Genomic DNA, 17,404 nt, shown 5'->3' on the forward strand with positions numbered 1-17,404 from the left:
GGCTGTAGTGAAGGGATACGGCTGTAGTGTAGAGATATGGCTGTAGTGTAGACTAGAGATACGGCTGTAGTGTAGAGTAGAGATACGGCTGTAGTGTAGAGACACGGCTGTAGTGTAGTTACGGCTGTAGTGTAGAGTTACGGCTGTAGTGTAGAGTTATGGCTGTAGTGTGGAGTAGAGTTACGGCTGTAGTGTAGAGTAGAGATACGGCTGTAGTGTAGAGATACGGCTGTAGTGTAGAGATACGGCTGTAGTGTAGAGTTACGGCTGTAGTGTAGAGTTACGGCTGTAGTGTAGAGTTACGGCTGTAGTGTGGAGTTACGGCTGTAGTGTAGAGATACGGCTGTAGTGTAGAGTAGAGTTACGGCTGTAGTGTAGAGATACGGCTGTAGTGAAGAGATACAGCTGTAGTGTAGAGATACTGCTGTAGTGTAGGGATACGGCTGTAGTGTAGAGTTACTGCTGTAGTGTGGAGATAAGGCTGTAGTGTAGAGTTACGTCTGTAGAGTAGAGATAAGGCTGTAGTGTGGAGATATGGCTGTAGTGTAGCGTTACGGCTGTAGAGTAGAGATACGGCTGTAGTGTAGAGTTACGGCTGTAGTGTAGAGTAGGGTTTCGGCTGTAGAGTAGAGTTACGGCTGTAGAGTAGAGTTACGGCTGTAGTGTGGAGATACGGCTGTAGTGTAGAGTTACGGCTGTAGAGTAGAGATACGGCTGTAGTGTGGAGATATGGCTGTAGTGTAGAGTTACGGCTGTAGAGTAGAGATACGGCTGTAGTGAAGAGTTACGGCTGTAGTGTAGAGTAGGGTTACGGCTGTAGTGTAGAGATACGGCTGTAGTGTAGAGTTACGGCTGTAGTGTAGAGTTACGGCTGTAGTGTAGAGATACGGCTGTAGTGTAGAGATACGGCTGTAGTGTAGAGATACGGCTGTAGTGTAGAGACACGGCTGTAGTGTAGAGTTACGGCTGTAGTGTAGAGTTACGGCTGTAGTGTAGTGTAGAGATACGGCTGTAGTGTAGAGATACGGCTGTAGTGTAGACTTACGGCTGTAGTGTAGAGATACGGCTGTAGTGTAGAGATACGGCTGTAGTGTAGAGTAGAGATACGGCTGTAGTGTAGAAATACGGCTGTAGTGAAGGGATACGGCTGTAGTGTAGAGATATGGCTGTAGTGTAGACTAGAGATACGGCTCTAGTGTAGAGTAGAGATACGGCTGTAGTGTAGAGACACGGCTGTAGTGTAGTTATGGCTGTATTGTAGAGTTACGGCTGTAGTGTAGAGTTATGGCTGTAGTGTGGAGATACGGCTGTAGTGTAGAGATACGGCTGTAGTGCAGAGATACGGCTGTAGTGTGGAGTTACGGCTGTAGTGTAGAGATACGGCTGTAGTGTAGAGTAGAATTACGGCTGTAGTGTAGAGTTACGGCTGTAGAGTAGAGATACGGCTGTAGTGTGGAGATATGGCTGTAGTGTAGAGTTACGGCTGTAGAGTAGAGATACGGCTGTAGTGTAGAGTTACGGCTGTAGTGTAGAGTAGGGTTTTGGCTGTAGAGTAGAGTTACGGCTGTAGAGTAGAGTTACGGCTGTAGTGTGGAGATACGGCTGTAGTGTAGAGTTACGGCTGTAGTGTAGGGATACGGCTGTAGTGTAGAGATATGGCTGTAGTGTAGACTAGAGATACGGCTGTAGTGTAGAGTAGAGATACGGCTGTAGTGTAGAAATACGGCTGTAGTGTAGAGTAGCGATACGGCTGTAGTGTAGAGTTACGGCTGTAGTGAAGGGATACGGCTGTAGTGTAGAGATATGGCTGTAGTGTAGACTAGAGATACGGCTGTAGTGTAGAGTAGAGATACGGCTGTAGTGTAGAGACACGGCTGTAGTGTAGTTACGGCTGTAGTGTAGAGTTACGGCTGTAGTGAAGAGATACAGCTGTAGTGTAGAGATACTGCTGTAGTGTAGGGATACGGCTGTAGTGTAGAGTTACTGCTGTAGTGTGGAGATAAGGCTGTAGTGTAGAGTTACGTCTGTAGAGTAGAGATACGGCTGTAGTGTGGAGATATGGCTGTAGTGTAGCGTTACGGCTGTAGAGTAGAGATACGGCTGTAGTGTAGAGTTACGGCTGTAGTGTAGAGTAGGGTTTCGGCTGTAGAGTAGAGTTACGGCTGTAGAGTAGAGTTACGGCTGTAGTGTGGAGATACGGCTGTAGTGTAGAGTTACGGCTGTAGAGTAGAGATACGGCTGTAGTGTGGAGATATGGCTGTAGTGTAGAGTTACGGCTGTAGAGTAGAGATACGGCTGTAGTGAAGAGTTACGGCTGTAGTGTAGAGTAGGGTTACGGCTGTAGTGTAGAGATACGGCTGTAGTGTAGAGTTACGGCTGTAGTGTAGAGTTACGGCTGTAGTGTAGAGATACGGCTGTAGTGTAGAGATACGGCTGTAGTGTAGAGATACGGCTGTAGTGTAGAGACACGGCTGTAGTGTAGAGTTACGGCTGTAGTGTAGAGTTACGGCTGTAGTGTAGAGTTACGGCTGTAGTGTAGAGATACGGCTGTAGTGTAGAGTAGAGATACGGCTGTAGTGTAGAAATACGGCTGTAGTGTAGAGTAGCGATACGGCTGTAGTGTAGAGTTACGGCTGTAGTGAAGGGATACGGCTGTAGTGTAGAGATATGGCTGTAGTGTAGACTAGAGATACGGCTGTAGTGTAGAGTAGAGATACGGCTGTAGTGTAGAGACACGGCTGTAGTGTAGTTACGGCTGTAGTGTAGAGTTACGGCTGTAGTGTAGAGTTATGGCTGTAGTGTGGAGTAGAGTTACGGCTGTAGTGTAGAGTAGAGATACGGCTGTAGTGTAGAGATACGGCTGTAGTGTAGAGATACGGCTGTAGTGTAGAGTTACGGCTGTAGTGTAGAGATACGGCTGTGGTGTAGAGTTACGGCTGTAGTGTAGAGTTACGGCTGTAGTGTGGAGTTACGGCTGTAGTGTAGAGATACGGCTGTAGTGTAGAGTAGAGTTACGGCTGTAGTGTAGAGATACGGCTGTAGTGAAGAGATACAGCTGTAGTGTAGAGATACTGCTGTAGTGTAGGGATACGGCTGTAGTGTAGAGTTACTGCTGTAGTGTGGAGATAAGGCTGTAGTGTAGAGTTACGTCTGTAGAGTAGAGATACGGCTGTAGTGTGGAGATATGGCTGTAGTGTAGCGTTACGGCTGTAGAGTAGAGATACGGCTGTAGTGTAGAGTTACGGCTGTAGTGTAGAGTAGGGTTTCGGCTGTAGAGTAGAGTTACGGCTGTAGAGTAGAGTTACGGCTGTAGTGTGGAGATACGGCTGTAGTGTAGAGTTACGGCTGTAGAGTAGAGATACGGCTGTAGTGTGGAGATATGGCTGTAGTGTAGAGTTACGGCTGTAGAGTAGAGATACGGCTGTAGTGAAGAGTTACGGCTGTAGTGTAGAGTAGGGTTACGGCTGTAGTGTAGAGATACGGCTGTAGTGTAGAGTTACGGCTGTAGTGTAGAGTTACGGCTGTAGTGTAGAGATACGGCTGTTGTGTAGAGATACGGCTGTAGTGTAGAGACACGGCTGTAGTGTAGAGTTACGGCTGTAGTGTAGAGTTACGGCTGTAGTGTAGTGTAGAGATACGGCTGTAGTGTAGTGTAGAGATACGGCTGTAGTGTAGAGATACGGCTGTAGTGTAGACTTACGGCTGTAGTGTAGAGATACGGCTGTAGTGTAGAGATACGGCTGTAGTGTCGAGTAGAGATACGGCTGTAGTGTAGAAATACGGCTGTAGTGAAGGGATACGGCTGTAGTGTAGAGATATGGCTGTAGTGTAGACTAGAGATACGGCTCTAGTGTAGAGTAGAGATACGGCTGTAGTGTAGAGACACGGCTGTAGTGTAGTTACGGCTGTATTGTAGAGTTACGGCTGTAGTGTAGAGTTATGGCTGTAGTGTGGAGATACGGCTGTAGTGTAGAGATACGGCTGTAGTGCAGAGATACGGCTGTAGTGTGGAGTTACGGCTGTAGTGTAGAGATACGGCTGTAGTGTAGAGTAGAATTACGGCTGTAGTGTAGAGTTACGGCTGTAGAGTAGAGATACGGCTGTAGTGTGGAGATATGGCTGTAGTGTAGAGTTACGGCTGTAGAGTAGAGATACGGCTGTAGTGTAGAGTTACGGCTGTAGTGTAGAGTAGGGTTTTGGCTGTAGAGTAGAGTTACGGCTGTAGAGTAGAGTTACGGCTGTAGTGTGGAGATACGGCTGTAGTGTAGAGTTACGGCTGTAGTGTAGGGATACGGCTGTAGTGTAGAGATATGGCTGTAGTGTAGACTAGAGATACGGCTGTAGTGTAGAGTAGAGATACGGCTGTAGTGTAGAAATACGGCTGTAGTGTAGAGTAGCGATACGGCTGTAGTGTAGAGTTACGGCTGTAGTGAAGGGATACGGCTGTAGTGTAGAGATATGGCTGTAGTGTAGACTAGAGATACGGCTGTAGTGTAGAGTAGAGATACGGCTGTAGTGTAGAGACACGGCTGTAGTGTAGTTACGGCTGTAGTGTAGAGATACGGCTGTAGTGTAGAGATACGGCTGTAGTGTAGAGATACGGCTGTAGTGCAGAGATACGGCTGTAGTGTGGAGTTACGGCTGTAGTGTAGAGATACGGCTGTAGTGTAGAGTAGAGTTACGGCTGTAGTGTAGAGTTACGGCTGTAGAGTAGAGATACGGCTGTAGTGTGGAGATATGGCTGCAGTGTAGAGTTACGGCTGTAGAGTAGAGATACGGCTGTAGTGTAGAGTTACGGCTGTAGTGTAGAGTAGGGTTTCGGCTGTAGAGTAGAGTTACGGCTGTAGAGTAGAGTTACGGATGTAGTGTAGAGACACGGCTGTAGTGTAGTTACGGCTGTAGTGTAGAGTTACGGCTGTAGAGTAGAGTTACGGCTGTAGTGTAGAGACACGGCTGTAGTGTAGAGTTACGGCTTTGGTGTAGAGTTACGGCTGTGGTGTAGAGTTACGGCTGTAGTGTAGAGTTACGGCTGTAGTGTGGAGTTACGGCTGTAGTGTAGAGATACGGCTGTAGTGTAGAGTAGAGTTACGGCTGTAGTGTAGAGATACGGCTGTAGTGAAGAGATACAGCTGTAGTGTAGAGATACTGCTGTAGTGTAGGGATACGGCTGTAGTGTAGAGTTACTGCTGTAGTGTGGAGATAAGGCTGTAGTGTAGAGTTACGTCTGTAGAGTAGAGATACGGCTGTAGTGTGGAGATATGGCTGTAGTGTAGCGTTACGGCTGTAGAGTAGAGATACGGCTGTAGTGTAGAGTTACGGCTGTAGTGTAGAGTAGGGTTTCGGCTGTAGAGTAGAGTTACGGCTGTAGAGTAGAGTTACGGCTGTAGTGTGGAGATACGGCTGTAGTGTAGAGTTACGGCTGTAGAGTAGAGATACGGCTGTAGTGTGGAGATATGGCTGTAGTGTAGAGTTACGGCTGTAGAGTAGAGATACGGCTGTAGTGAAGAGTTACGGCTGTAGTGTAGAGTAGGGTTACGGCTGTAGTGTAGAGATACGGCTGTAGTGTAGAGTTACGGCTGTAGTGTAGAGTTACGGCTGTAGTGTAGAGATACGGCTGTTGTGTAGAGATACGGCTGTAGTGTAGAGACACGGCTGTAGTGTAGAGTTACGGCTGTAGTGTAGAGTTACGGCTGTAGTGTAGTGTAGAGATACGGCTGTAGTGTAGTGTAGAGATACGGCTGTAGTGTAGTGTAGAGATACGGCTGTAGTGTAGAGATACGGCTGTAGTGTAGACTTACGGCTGTAGTGTAGAGATACGGCTGTAGTGTAGAGATACGGCTGTAGTGTCGAGTAGAGATACGGCTGTAGTGTAGAAATACGGCTGTAGTGAAGGGATACGGCTGTAGTGTAGAGATATGGCTGTAGTGTAGACTAGAGATACGGCTCTAGTGTAGAGTAGAGATACGGCTGTAGTGTAGAGACACGGCTGTAGTGTAGTTACGGCTGTATTGTAGAGTTACGGCTGTAGTGTAGAGTTATGGCTGTAGTGTGGAGATACGGCTGTAGTGTAGAGATACGGCTGTAGTGCAGAGATACGGCTGTAGTGTGGAGTTACGGCTGTAGTGTAGAGATACGGCTGTAGTGTAGAGTAGAATTACGGCTGTAGTGTAGAGTTACGGCTGTAGAGTAGAGATACGGCTGTAGTGTGGAGATATGGCTGTAGTGTAGAGTTACGGCTGTAGAGTAGAGATACGGCTGTAGTGTAGAGTTACGGCTGTAGTGTAGAGTAGGGTTTTGGCTGTAGAGTAGAGTTACGGCTGTAGAGTAGAGTTACGGCTGTAGTGTGGAGATACGGCTGTAGTGTAGAGTTACGGCTGTAGTGTAGGGATACGGCTGTAGTGTAGAGATATGGCTGTAGTGTAGACTAGAGATACGGCTGTAGTGTAGAGTAGAGATACGGCTGTAGTGTAGAAATACGGCTGTAGTGTAGAGTAGCGATACGGCTGTAGTGTAGAGTTACGGCTGTAGTGAAGGGATACGGCTGTAGTGTAGAGATATGGCTGTAGTGTAGACTAGAGATACGGCTGTAGTGTAGAGTAGAGATACGGCTGTAGTGTAGAGACACGGCTGTAGTGTAGTTACGGCTGTAGTGTAGAGATACGGCTGTAGTGTAGAGATACGGCTGTAGTGTAGAGATACGGCTGTAGTGCAGAGATACGGCTGTAGTGTGGAGTTACGGCTGTAGTGTAGAGATACGGCTGTAGTGTAGAGTAGAGTTACGGCTGTAGTGTAGAGTTACGGCTGTAGAGTAGAGATACGGCTGTAGTGTGGAGATATGGCTGCAGTGTAGAGTTACGGCTGTAGAGTAGAGATACGGCTGTAGTGTAGAGTTACGGCTGTAGTGTAGAGTAGGGTTTCGGCTGTAGAGTAGAGTTACGGCTGTAGAGTAGAGTTACGGATGTAGTGTAGAGACACGGCTGTAGTGTAGTTACGGCTGTAGTGTAGAGTTACGGCTGTAGAGTAGAGTTACGGCTGTAGTGTAGAGACACGGCTGTAGTGTAGTTACGGCTGTAGTGTAGAGATACGGCTGTAGTGTAGAGATACGGCTGTAGTGCAGAGATACGGCTGTAGTGTGGAGTTACGGCTGTAGTGTAGAGATACGGCTGTAGTGTAGAGTAGAGTTACGGCTGTAGTGTAGAGATACGGCTGTAGTGTAGGGATACGGCTGTAGTGTAGCGATACGGCTGTAGTGTAGAGATACGGCTGTAGTGTAGAGTTACGGCTGTAGTGTGGAGATACGGCTGTAGTGTAGAGTTACGGCTGTAGAGTAGAGATACGGCTGTAGTGTGGAGATACGGCTGTAGTGTAGAGTTACGGCTGTTTTAAAGTAGAGATACGGCTGCAGTGTAGAGTTACGGCTGTAGTGTAGAGTAGGGTTACGGCTGTAGAGTAGAGTTACGGCTGTAGTGTAGAGTAGAGATACGGCTGTAGTGTAGGGATACGGCTGTAGTGTAGAGATATGGCTGTAGTGTAGACTAGAGATACGGCTGTAGTGTAGAGTAGAGATACGGCTGTAGTGTAGAGACACGGCTGTATTGTAGTTACGGCTGTAGTGTAGAGTTACGGCTGTAGTGTAGGGATACGGCTGTAGTGTAGAGATATGGCTGTAGTGTAGACTAGAGATACGGCTGTAGTGTAGAGTAGAGATACGGCTGTAGTGTAGTTACGGCTGTAGTGTATAGTTGTGGCTGTAGTGTGGAGATACGGCTGTAGTGTAGTGATACGGCTGTAGTGTGGAGATACGGCTGTAGTGTGGAGTTACGGCTGTAGTGTAGGGATACGGCTGTAGTGTAGCGATACGGCTGTAGTGTGGAGATACGGCTGTAGTGTAGAGTTACGGCTGTAGAGTAGAGATACGGCTGTAGTGTGGAGATACGGCTGTAGTGTAGAGTTACGGCTGTTTTAAAGTAGAGATACGGCTGCAGTGTAGAGTTACGGCTGTAGTGTAGAGTAGGGTTACGGCTGTAGAGTAGAGTTACGGCTGTAGTGTAGAGTAGAGATACGGCTGTAGTGTAGAGTAGAGTTACGGCTGTAGTGTAGAGTTACGGCTGTAGTGTAGAGTTACGGCTGTAGTGTAGAGTTACGGCTGTAGTGTAGAGATACGGCTGTAGTGTAGAGTTACGGCTGTAGTGTAGAGTTACGGCTGTGGTGTAGAGTTACGGCTGTGGTGTAGAGTTACGGCTGTAGTGTAGAGTTACGGCTGTAGTGTAGAGATACGGCTGTAGTGTAGAGTTACGGCTGTAGTGTAGAGTTACGGCTGTGGTGTAGAGTTACGGCTGTAGTGTAGAGTTACGGCTGTAGTGTAGAGTTACGGCTGTAGTGTAGAGATACGGCTGTAGTGTGGAGTTACGGCTGTAGTGTAGGGTGAAAGATGGCTGAAAGTAGAGATACGGCTGCAGTGTAGAGTTACGGCTGTAGTGTAGAGTAGGGTTACGGCTGTAGAGTAGAGTTACGGCTGTAGTGTAGAGTAGAGATACGGCTGTAGTGTAGGGATACGGCTGTAGTGTAGAGATATGGCTGTAGTGTAGACTAGAGATACGGCTGTAGTGTAGAGTAGAGATACGGCTGTAGTGTAGAGACACGGCTGTATTGTAGTTACGGCTGTAGTGTAGAGTTACGGCTGTAGTGTAGGGATACGGCTGTAGTGTAGAGATATGGCTGTAGTGTAGACTAGAGATACGGCTGTAGTGTAGAGTAGAGATACGGCTGTAGTGTAGTTACGGCTGTAGTGTATAGTTGTGGCTGTAGTGTGGAGATACGGCTGTAGTGTAGTGATACGGCTGTAGTGTGGAGATACGGCTGTAGTGTGGAGTTACGGCTGTAGTGTAGGGATACGGCTGTAGTGTAGCGATACGGCTGTAGTGTGGAGATACGGCTGTAGTGTAGAGTTACGGCTGTAGAGTAGAGATACGGCTGTAGTGTGGAGATACGGCTGTAGTGTAGAGTTACGGCTGTTTTAAAGTAGAGATACGGCTGCAGTGTAGAGTTACGGCTGTAGTGTAGAGTAGGGTTACGGCTGTAGAGTAGAGTTACGGCTGTAGTGTAGAGTAGAGATACGGCTGTAGTGTAGAGTAGAGTTACGGCTGTAGTGTAGAGTTACGGCTGTAGTGTAGAGTTACGGCTGTAGTGTAGAGTTACGGCTGTAGTGTAGAGATACGGCTGTAGTGTAGAGTTACGGCTGTAGTGTAGAGTTACGGCTGTGGTGTAGAGTTACGGCTGTGGTGTAGAGTTACGGCTGTAGTGTAGAGTTACGGCTGTAGTGTAGAGATACGGCTGTAGTGTAGAGTTACGGCTGTAGTGTAGAGTTACGGCTGTGGTGTAGAGTTACGGCTGTAGTGTAGAGTTACGGCTGTAGTGTAGAGTTACGGCTGTAGTGTAGAGATACGGCTGTAGTGTGGAGTTACGGCTGTAGTGTGAAATTATAGTTAGCAGCATTTTAGTCACATAAAGACTGTTAAACTAGCTGTTTAGTCTGTGTTTATTAAGTATGCAATAAACATGTAACATTTCTATCAAGAATTGGCAACTCGTTCTCATTCTGAGAAAATAAGGACGACCACTTGATTTCAACATCTGAACAAAGTGGACAGGCTAACATGCTGTTAACGGAAGGCAGGGTCATAACTAATAAACTACTGAATGTAGAGCTGGTGAAATTATACCGAGATCCAAGATGGCTGAACTTGGACTGGACTATCACGTGGGCTTGTGGTTGAGAGAGAGTTGATGAGACCAGTGAACGTGCATTATGCAACAACAACAAAAGAAGGCCATTTTTATAGTCAGTGCTGAAAAGTAGAGGTGCTGTATCTCAGCTGTAGAGGTGCTGTATCTCAGCTGAAAAGACAGACCAGTGATTATTGTAGAGGTGCTGTATCTCAGCTGTAGAGGTGCTGTATCTCAGCTGAAAAGACAGACCAGTGATTATTGTAGAGGTGCTGTATCTCAGCTGAAAAGACAGACCAGTGATTATTGTAGAGGTGCTGTATCTCAGCTGTAGAGGTGCTGTATCTCAGCTGAAAAGACAGACCAGTGATTATTGTAGAGGTGCTGTATCTCAGCTGAAAAGACAGACCAGTGATTATTGTAGAGGTGCTGTATCTCAGCTGAAAAGACAGACCAGTGATTATTGTAGAGGTGCTGTATCTCAGCTGAAAAGACAGACCAGTGATTATTGTAGAGGTGCTGTATCTCAGCTGAAAAGACAGACCAGTGATTATTGTAGAGGTGCTGTATCTCAGCTGAAAAGACAGACCAGTGATTATTGTAGAGGTGCTGTATCTCAGCTGAAAAGACAGACCAGTGATTATTGTAGAGGTGCTGTATCTCAGCTGTAGAGGTGCTGTATCTCAGCTGAAAAGACAGACCAGTGATTATTGTAGAGGTGCTGTATCTCAGCTGAAAAGACAGACCAGTGATTATTGTAGAGGTGCTGTATCTCAGCTGTAGAGGTGCTGTATCTCAGCTGAAAAGACAGACCAGTGATTATTGTAGAGGTGCTGTATCTCAGCTGAAAAGACAGACCAGTGATTATTGTAGAGGTGCTGTATCTCAGCTGAAAAGACAGACCAGTGATTATTGTAGAGGTGCTGTATCTCAGCTGAAAAGACAGACCAGTGATTATTGTAGAGGTGCTGTATCTCAGCTGAAAAGACAGACCAGTGATTATTGTAGAGGTGCTGTATCTCAGCTGAAAAGACAGACCAGTGATTATTGTAGAGGTGCTGTATCTCAGCTGAAAAGACAGACCAGTGATTATTGTAGAGGTGCTGTATCTCAGCTGTAGAGGTGCTGTATCTCAGCTGAAAAGACAGACCAGTGATTATTGTAGAGGTGCTGTATCTCAGCTGAAAAGACAGACCAGTGATTATTGTAGAGGTGCTGTATCTCAGCTGTAGAGGTGCTGTATCTCAGCTGAAAAGACAGACCAGTGATTATTGTAGAGGTGCTGTATCTCAGCTGAAAAGACAGACCAGTGATTATTGTAGAGGTGCTGTATCTCAGCTGAAAAGACAGACCAGTGATTATTGTAGAGGTGCTGTATCTCAGCTGAAAAGACAGACCAGTGATTATTGTAGAGGTGCTGTATCTCAGCTGAAAAGACAGACCAGTGATTATTGTAGAGGTGCTGTATCTCAGCTGAAAAGACAGACCAGTGATTATTGTAGAGGTGCTGTATCTCAGCTGAAAAGACAGACCAGTGATTATTGTAGAGGTGCTGTATCTCAGCTGAAAAGACAGACCAGTGATTATTGTAGAGGTGCTGTATCTCAGCTGAAAAGACAGACCAGTGATTATTGTAGAGGTGCTGTATCTCAGCTGAAAAGACAGACCAGTGATTATTGTAGAGGTGCTGTATCTCAGCTGAAAAGACAGACCAGTGATTATTGTAGAGGTGCTGTATCTCAGCTGAAAAGACAGACCAGTGATTATTGTAGAGGTGCTGTATCTCAGCTGAAAAGACAGACCAGTGATTATTGTAGAGGTGCTGTATCTCAGCTGAAAAGACAGACCAGTGATTATTGTAGAGGTGCTGTATCTCAGCTGAAAAGACAGACCAGTGATTATTGTAGAGGTGCTGTATCTCAGCTGAAAAGACAGACCAGTGATTATTGTAGAGGTGCTGTATCTCAGCTGAAAAGACAGACCAGTGATTATTGTAGAGGTGCTGTATCTCAGCTGAAAAGACAGACCAGTGATTATTGTAGAGGTGCTGTATCTCAGCTGAAAAGACAGACCAGTGATTATTGTAGAGGTGCTGTATCTCAGCTGAAAAGACAGACCAGTGATTATTGTAGAGGTGCTGTATCTCAGCTGAAAAGACAGACCAGTGATTATTGTAGAGGTGCTGTATCTCAGCTGTAGAGGTGCTGTATCTCAGCTGAAAAGACAGACCAGTGATTATTGCAACAACAAACAAATGAAAGCAGGGACAACTATTTTTGATAAAATAAAATTCAATTATTAGTGGGTCTTGTGGTTGTGGAAGGCTTATATTTATCCTGGGTATAATTTCACCAAACCTGAATTCATGACATTATTGCTGTTTTAAATGCAGTGGATTTGAACTTTAATTGCACAACAAAGCGTGTTTGTGAAGTTATTGTACAGAGGTGCTGTATCTCAGCTGTAGAGGTGCTGTATCTCAGCTGTAGAGGTGCTGTATCTCAGCTGTAGAGAGGTGCTGTATCTCAGCTGTAGAGGTGCTGTATCTCAGCTGTAGAGGTGCTGTATCTCAGCTGTAGAGGTGCTGTATCTCAGCTGTAGAGGTGCTGTATCTCAGCTGTAGAGGTGCTGTATCTTAGCTGTAGAGGTGCTGTATCTCAGCTGTAGAGGTGCTGTATCTCAGCTGTAGAGGTGCTGTATCTCAGCTGTAGAGGTGCTGTATCTCAGCTGTAGAGGTGCTGTATCTCAGCTGTAGAGGTGCTGTATCTCAGCTGTAGAGGTGATGTAGAGGTGCTGTATCTCAGCTGTAGAGGTGCTGTATCTCAGCTGTAGAGGTGCTGTTTCTCAGCTGTAGAGAGGTGCTGTATCTCAGCTGTAGAGGTGCTGTATCTCAGCTGTAGAGGTGCTGTATCTCAGCTGTAGAGGTGCTGTATCTCAGCTGTAGAGGTGCTGTATCTCAGCTGTAGAGGTGATGTATCTCAGCTGTAGAGGTGCTGTATCTCAGCTGTAGAGGTGCTGTATATCAGCTGTAGAGGTGCTGTATCTCAGCTGTAGAGGTGCTGTATCTCAGCTGTAGAGGTGCTGTATCTCAGCTGTAGAGAGGTGCTGTATCTCAGCTGTAGAGGTGCTGTATCTCAGCTGTAGAGGTGCTGTATCTCAGCTGTAGAGGTGCTGTATCTCAGCTGTAGAGGTGCTGTATCTCAGCTGTAGAGGTGCTGTATCTCAGCTGTAGAGGTGCTGTATATCAGCTGTAGAGGTGCTGTATCTCAGCTGTAGAGGTGCTGTATCTCAGCTGTAGAGGTGATGTATCTCAGCTGTAGAGGTGCTGTATCTCAGCTGTAGAGGTGCTGTATATCAGCTGTAGAGGTGCTGTATCTCAGCTGTAGAGGTGCTGTATCTCAGCTGTAGAGGTGCTGTATATCAGCTGTAGAGGTGCTGTATCTCAGCTGTAGAGGTGCTGTATCTCAGCTGTAGAGGTGATGTATCTCAGCTGTAGAGGTGCTGTATCTCAGCTGTAGAGGTGCTGTATATCAGCTGTAGAGGTGCTGTATCTCAGCTGTAGAGGTGCTGTATCTCAGCTGTAGAGGTGCTGTATCTCAGCTGTAGAGGTGCTGTATCTCAGCTGTAGAGGTGCTGTATCTCAGCTGTAGAGGTGCTGTATCTCAGCTGTAGAGGTGCTGTATCTCAGCTGTAGAGGGGTGCTGTATCTCAGCTGTAGAGGTGCTGTATCTCAGCTGTAGAGGTGATGTATCTCAGCTGTAGAGGTGCTGTATCTCAGCTGTAGAGGTGCTGTATCTCAGCTGTAGAGGTGCTGTATCTCAGCTGTAGAGGTGCTGTATCTCAGCTGTAGAGGTGATGTATCTTAGCTGTAGAGGTGATATATCTCAGCTGTAGAGGTGATGTATCTCAGCTGTAGAGGTGCTGTATCTCAGCTGTAGAGGTGCTGTATCTCAGCTGTAGAGGTGCTGTATCTCAGCTGTAGAGGTGATATATCTCAGCTGTAGAGGTGATGTATCTCAGCTGTAGAGGTGCTGTATCTCAGCTGTAGAGGGGTGCTGTATCTCAGCTGTACAGGTGATGTATCTCAGCTGTAGAGGTGATGTATCTCAGCTGTAGAGGTGCTGAGAGGGGATGTATCTCAGCTGTAGAGGTGCTGTATCTCAGCTGTAGAGGTGATGTATCTCAGCTGTAGAGGTGCTGAGAGGTGATGTATCTCAGCTGTAGAGGTGCTGTTTCTCAGCTGTAGAGGTGCTGTATCTCAGCTGTAGAGGTGATGTATCTCAGCTGTAGAGGTGATGTATCTCAGCTGTAGAGGTGCTGTATCTCAGCTGTAGAGGTGATGTATCTCAGCTGTAGAGAGGTGATGTAGAGGTGCTGTATCTCAGCTGAAGAGGTGCTGTATCTCAGCTGTAGAGGTGATGTAGAGGTGCTGTATCTCAGCTGTAGAGGTGCTGTATCTCAGCTGTAGAGGTGATGTATCTCAGCTGTAGAGAGGTGATGTAGAGGTGCTGTATCTCAGCTGAAGAGGTGCTGTATCTCAGCTGTAGAGGTGATGTAGAGGTGCTGTATCTCAGCTGTAGAGGTGCTGTATCTCAGCTGTAGAGGTGATGTATCTCAGCTGTAGAGGTGCTGTATCTCAGCTGTAGAGAGGTGCTGTATCTCAGCTGTAGAGGTGATGTATCTCAGCTGTAGAGGTGCTGTATCTCAGCTGTAGAGGTGATGTAGAGGTGATGTATCTCAGCTGTAGAGGTGATGTATCTCAGCTGTAGAGAGGTGCTGTATCTCAGCTGTAGAGGTGATGTATCTCAGCTGTAGAGGTGCTGTATCTCAGCTGTAGAGGTGATGTAGAGGTGATGTATCTCAGCTGTAGAGGTGCTGTATCTCAGCTGTAGAGGTGCTGTATCTCACATGTAGAGGTGATGTATCTCAGCTGTAGAGGTGATGTATCTCAGCTGTAGAGGTGCTGTATCTCAGCCGTAGAGGTGCTGTATCTCAGCCGTAGAGGTGATGTATCTCAGCTGTAGAGGTGATGTATCTCAGCTGTAGAGAGGTGCTGTATATCAGCTGTAGAGGTGCTGTATATCAGCTGTAGAGGTGATGTATCTCAGCCGTAGAGGTGCTGTATCTCAGCTGTAGATAGGTGCTGTTTCTCAGCTGTAGAGAGGTGATGTATCTCAGCTGTAGAGGTGATGTATCTCAGCTGTAGAGGTGCTGTATCTCAGCTGTAGAGGTGATGTATCTCAGCCGTAGAGGTGCTGTATCTCAGCTGTAGAGAGGTGATGTATCTCAGCTGTAGAGGGGATGTATCTCAGCCGTAGAGGTGCTGTATCTCAGCTGTAGAGGTGATGTAGAGGTGATGTATCTCAGCTGTAGAGAGGTGATGTATCTCAGCTGTAGAGGTGCTGTATCTCAGCTGTAGAGGTGATGTATCTCAGCTGTAGAGGTGCTGTATCTCAGCTGTAGAGGTGATGTATCTCAGCTGTAGAGGTGATGTATCTCAGCTGTAGAGGTGCTGTATCTCAGCTGTAGAGGTGATGTATCTCAGCTGTAGAGGTGCTGTATCTCAGCTGTACTGTTGTAAAGTGATTTAGGGGTAATGGTCACAAAGCTACTGGGTAGCTAAATCCATGTTGACACTAGCAGTTGAGTCCAGTCTGTACTTGTCCATTTGCGGTCTAGCTGCAGTCGTTGTGGATGAACTGCAGCTGGGTCATGGCCGATCCACAGCAGAGTGGGTAGACGACCATTATAGGCCCTTCTTGGTGGGCGCACTGAGTTTCCTCATCCCTCGTATCCTCCCTAACAACTCCCTGACAAAGACCTGCAGAGACAGAGACAGAGAAAGATAGATAGACAGACACAGAGAGAGAGAGAGAGAGAGAGAGAGAGAGAGAGAGAGAGAGAGAGAGAGAGAGAGAGATAGACATAGAGGCAGAGAGAGTGGGGTGTCATTAAAAATGGCCACTCTGAATGGGGTGTCTTTTAGAGTGGACAGTCAGAATGGGGTGTCCTTTAGGGTGGACAGTCAGAATGGAGTGTCCATTAGAGTGGACAGTCAGAATGGGGTGTCCATTAGAGTGGACAGTCAGAATGGGGTGTCCTTTAGGGTGGACAGTCAGAATGGGGTGTCCTTTAGGGTGGACAGTTAGAATGGGGTGGACAATTTGAATGGGGTGTCCTGGTGTCCTTTAGAGTGGACAGTCAGAATGGGGTGTCCTTTAGGGTGGACAGTCAGAATGGGGTGTCCTTTAGGGTGGACAGTTAGAATGGGGTGGACAATTTGAATGGGGTGTCCTGGTGTCCTTTAGAGTGGACAGTCAGAATGGGGTGTCCTTTAGGGTGGACAGTCAGAATGGGGTGTCCTTTAGAGTGGACAGTCAGAATGGGGTGTCCTGTAGGGTGGACAGTCAGAATGGGGTGTCCTGGTGTCCTTCAGAGTGGACAGTCAGAATGGGGTGTCCTGATGTCCTTCAGAGTGGACAGTCAGAATGGGGTATCCTTTAGAGTGGACAGTCAGAATGGGGTGTCCTGATTTCCTTCAGAGTGGACAGTCAGAAGGGGTGTCCTTCAGAGTGGACAGTCAGAATGGGGTGTCCTGATGTCCTTTAGAGTGGACAGTCAGAATGGGGTGTCCTTTAGAGTGGACAGTCAGAATGGAGTGTCCTTTAGAGTGGACAGTCAGAATTGGGTGTCCTTTAGGGTGGACAGTCAGAATGGGGTGTCCTTTAGAGTGGACAGTCAGAATGGGGTGTCCTTTAGGGTGGACAGTAAGAATGGGGTGTCCTTTAGGGTGGACAGTCAGAATGGGGTGTCCATTAGGGTGGACAGTCAGAATGGGGTGTCCATTAGAGTGGACAGTCAGAATGGGGTGTCCATTAGAGTGGACAGTCAGAATGGGGTGTCCTGGTGTCCTTTAGGGTGGACAGTCAGAATGGGGTGTCCATTAGAGTTGACAGTCAGAATGGGGTGTCCTTTAGAGTGGATCGTCAGAATGGGGTGTCCTTTAGAGTGGACAGTCAGAATTGGGTGTCCTTTAGAGTGGACAGTCAGAATGGGGTGTCCTTTAGGGTTGACAGTCAGAATGGGGTGTCATTTAGGGTGGACAGTCAGAATGGGGTGTCCTGGTGTCCTTCCGAGTGGACAGACAGAATGGGGTGTCCTGGTGTCCTTCAGAGTGGACAGACAGAATGGGGTGTCCTCTAGAGTGGACAGTCAGAATGGGGTGTCCTGGTGTCCATTAGAGTGGACAGTCAGAATGGGGTGTCCTTTAGGGTGGACAGTCAGAATGGGGTGTCCTTTAGAGTGGAACGTCAGAATGGGGTGTCCTTTAGAGTGGACAGTCAGAATTGGGTGTCCTTTAGAGTGGACAGTCAGAATGGGGTGTCCTTTAGGGTTGACAGTCAGAATGGGGTGTCATTTAGGGTGGACAGTCAGAATGGGGTGTCCTGGTGTCCTTCCGAGTGGACAGTCAGAATGGGGTGTCCTGATGTCCTTTAGAGTGGACACTCAGAATGGGTTGTCCTGATGTCCTTCAGAGTAGACAGTCAGAATGGGGTGTGCTGGTGTCCTTCAGAGTGGACAGTCAGAATGAGGTGTCCTGATGTCTTTCAGAGTGGACAGTCAGAATGGGGTGTGCTGGTGTCCTTCAGAGTGGACAGTCAGAATGGGGTGTCCTTTA

General features: G+C 47.2%; 1 protein-coding gene across 1 annotated transcript in view; it reads right to left on the minus strand.

The window, feature by feature from the left end:
* Positions 1-11,822: 11,822 nt before the first annotated feature.
* Positions 11,823-17,404, minus strand: part of LOC118965476 (protein phosphatase 1 regulatory subunit 14C) — a 91,348-nt gene continuing 85,766 nt past the window's right edge. Inside the window, exon 4 of the mRNA XM_036984533.2 lies at positions 11,823-15,547. Coding sequence (XP_036840428.1) covers positions 15,473-15,547 — 75 coding nt within the window. The 3' untranslated portion in view covers positions 11,823-15,472. The remainder of the gene's footprint in view (positions 15,548-17,404) is intronic.

The sequence above is a fragment of the Oncorhynchus mykiss genome, chromosome 8 (assembly GCF_057628025.1).
Source record: "Oncorhynchus mykiss isolate SJ-2025 chromosome 8, ASM5762802v1, whole genome shotgun sequence".
Taxonomy (NCBI): domain Eukaryota; kingdom Metazoa; phylum Chordata; class Actinopteri; order Salmoniformes; family Salmonidae; genus Oncorhynchus; species Oncorhynchus mykiss.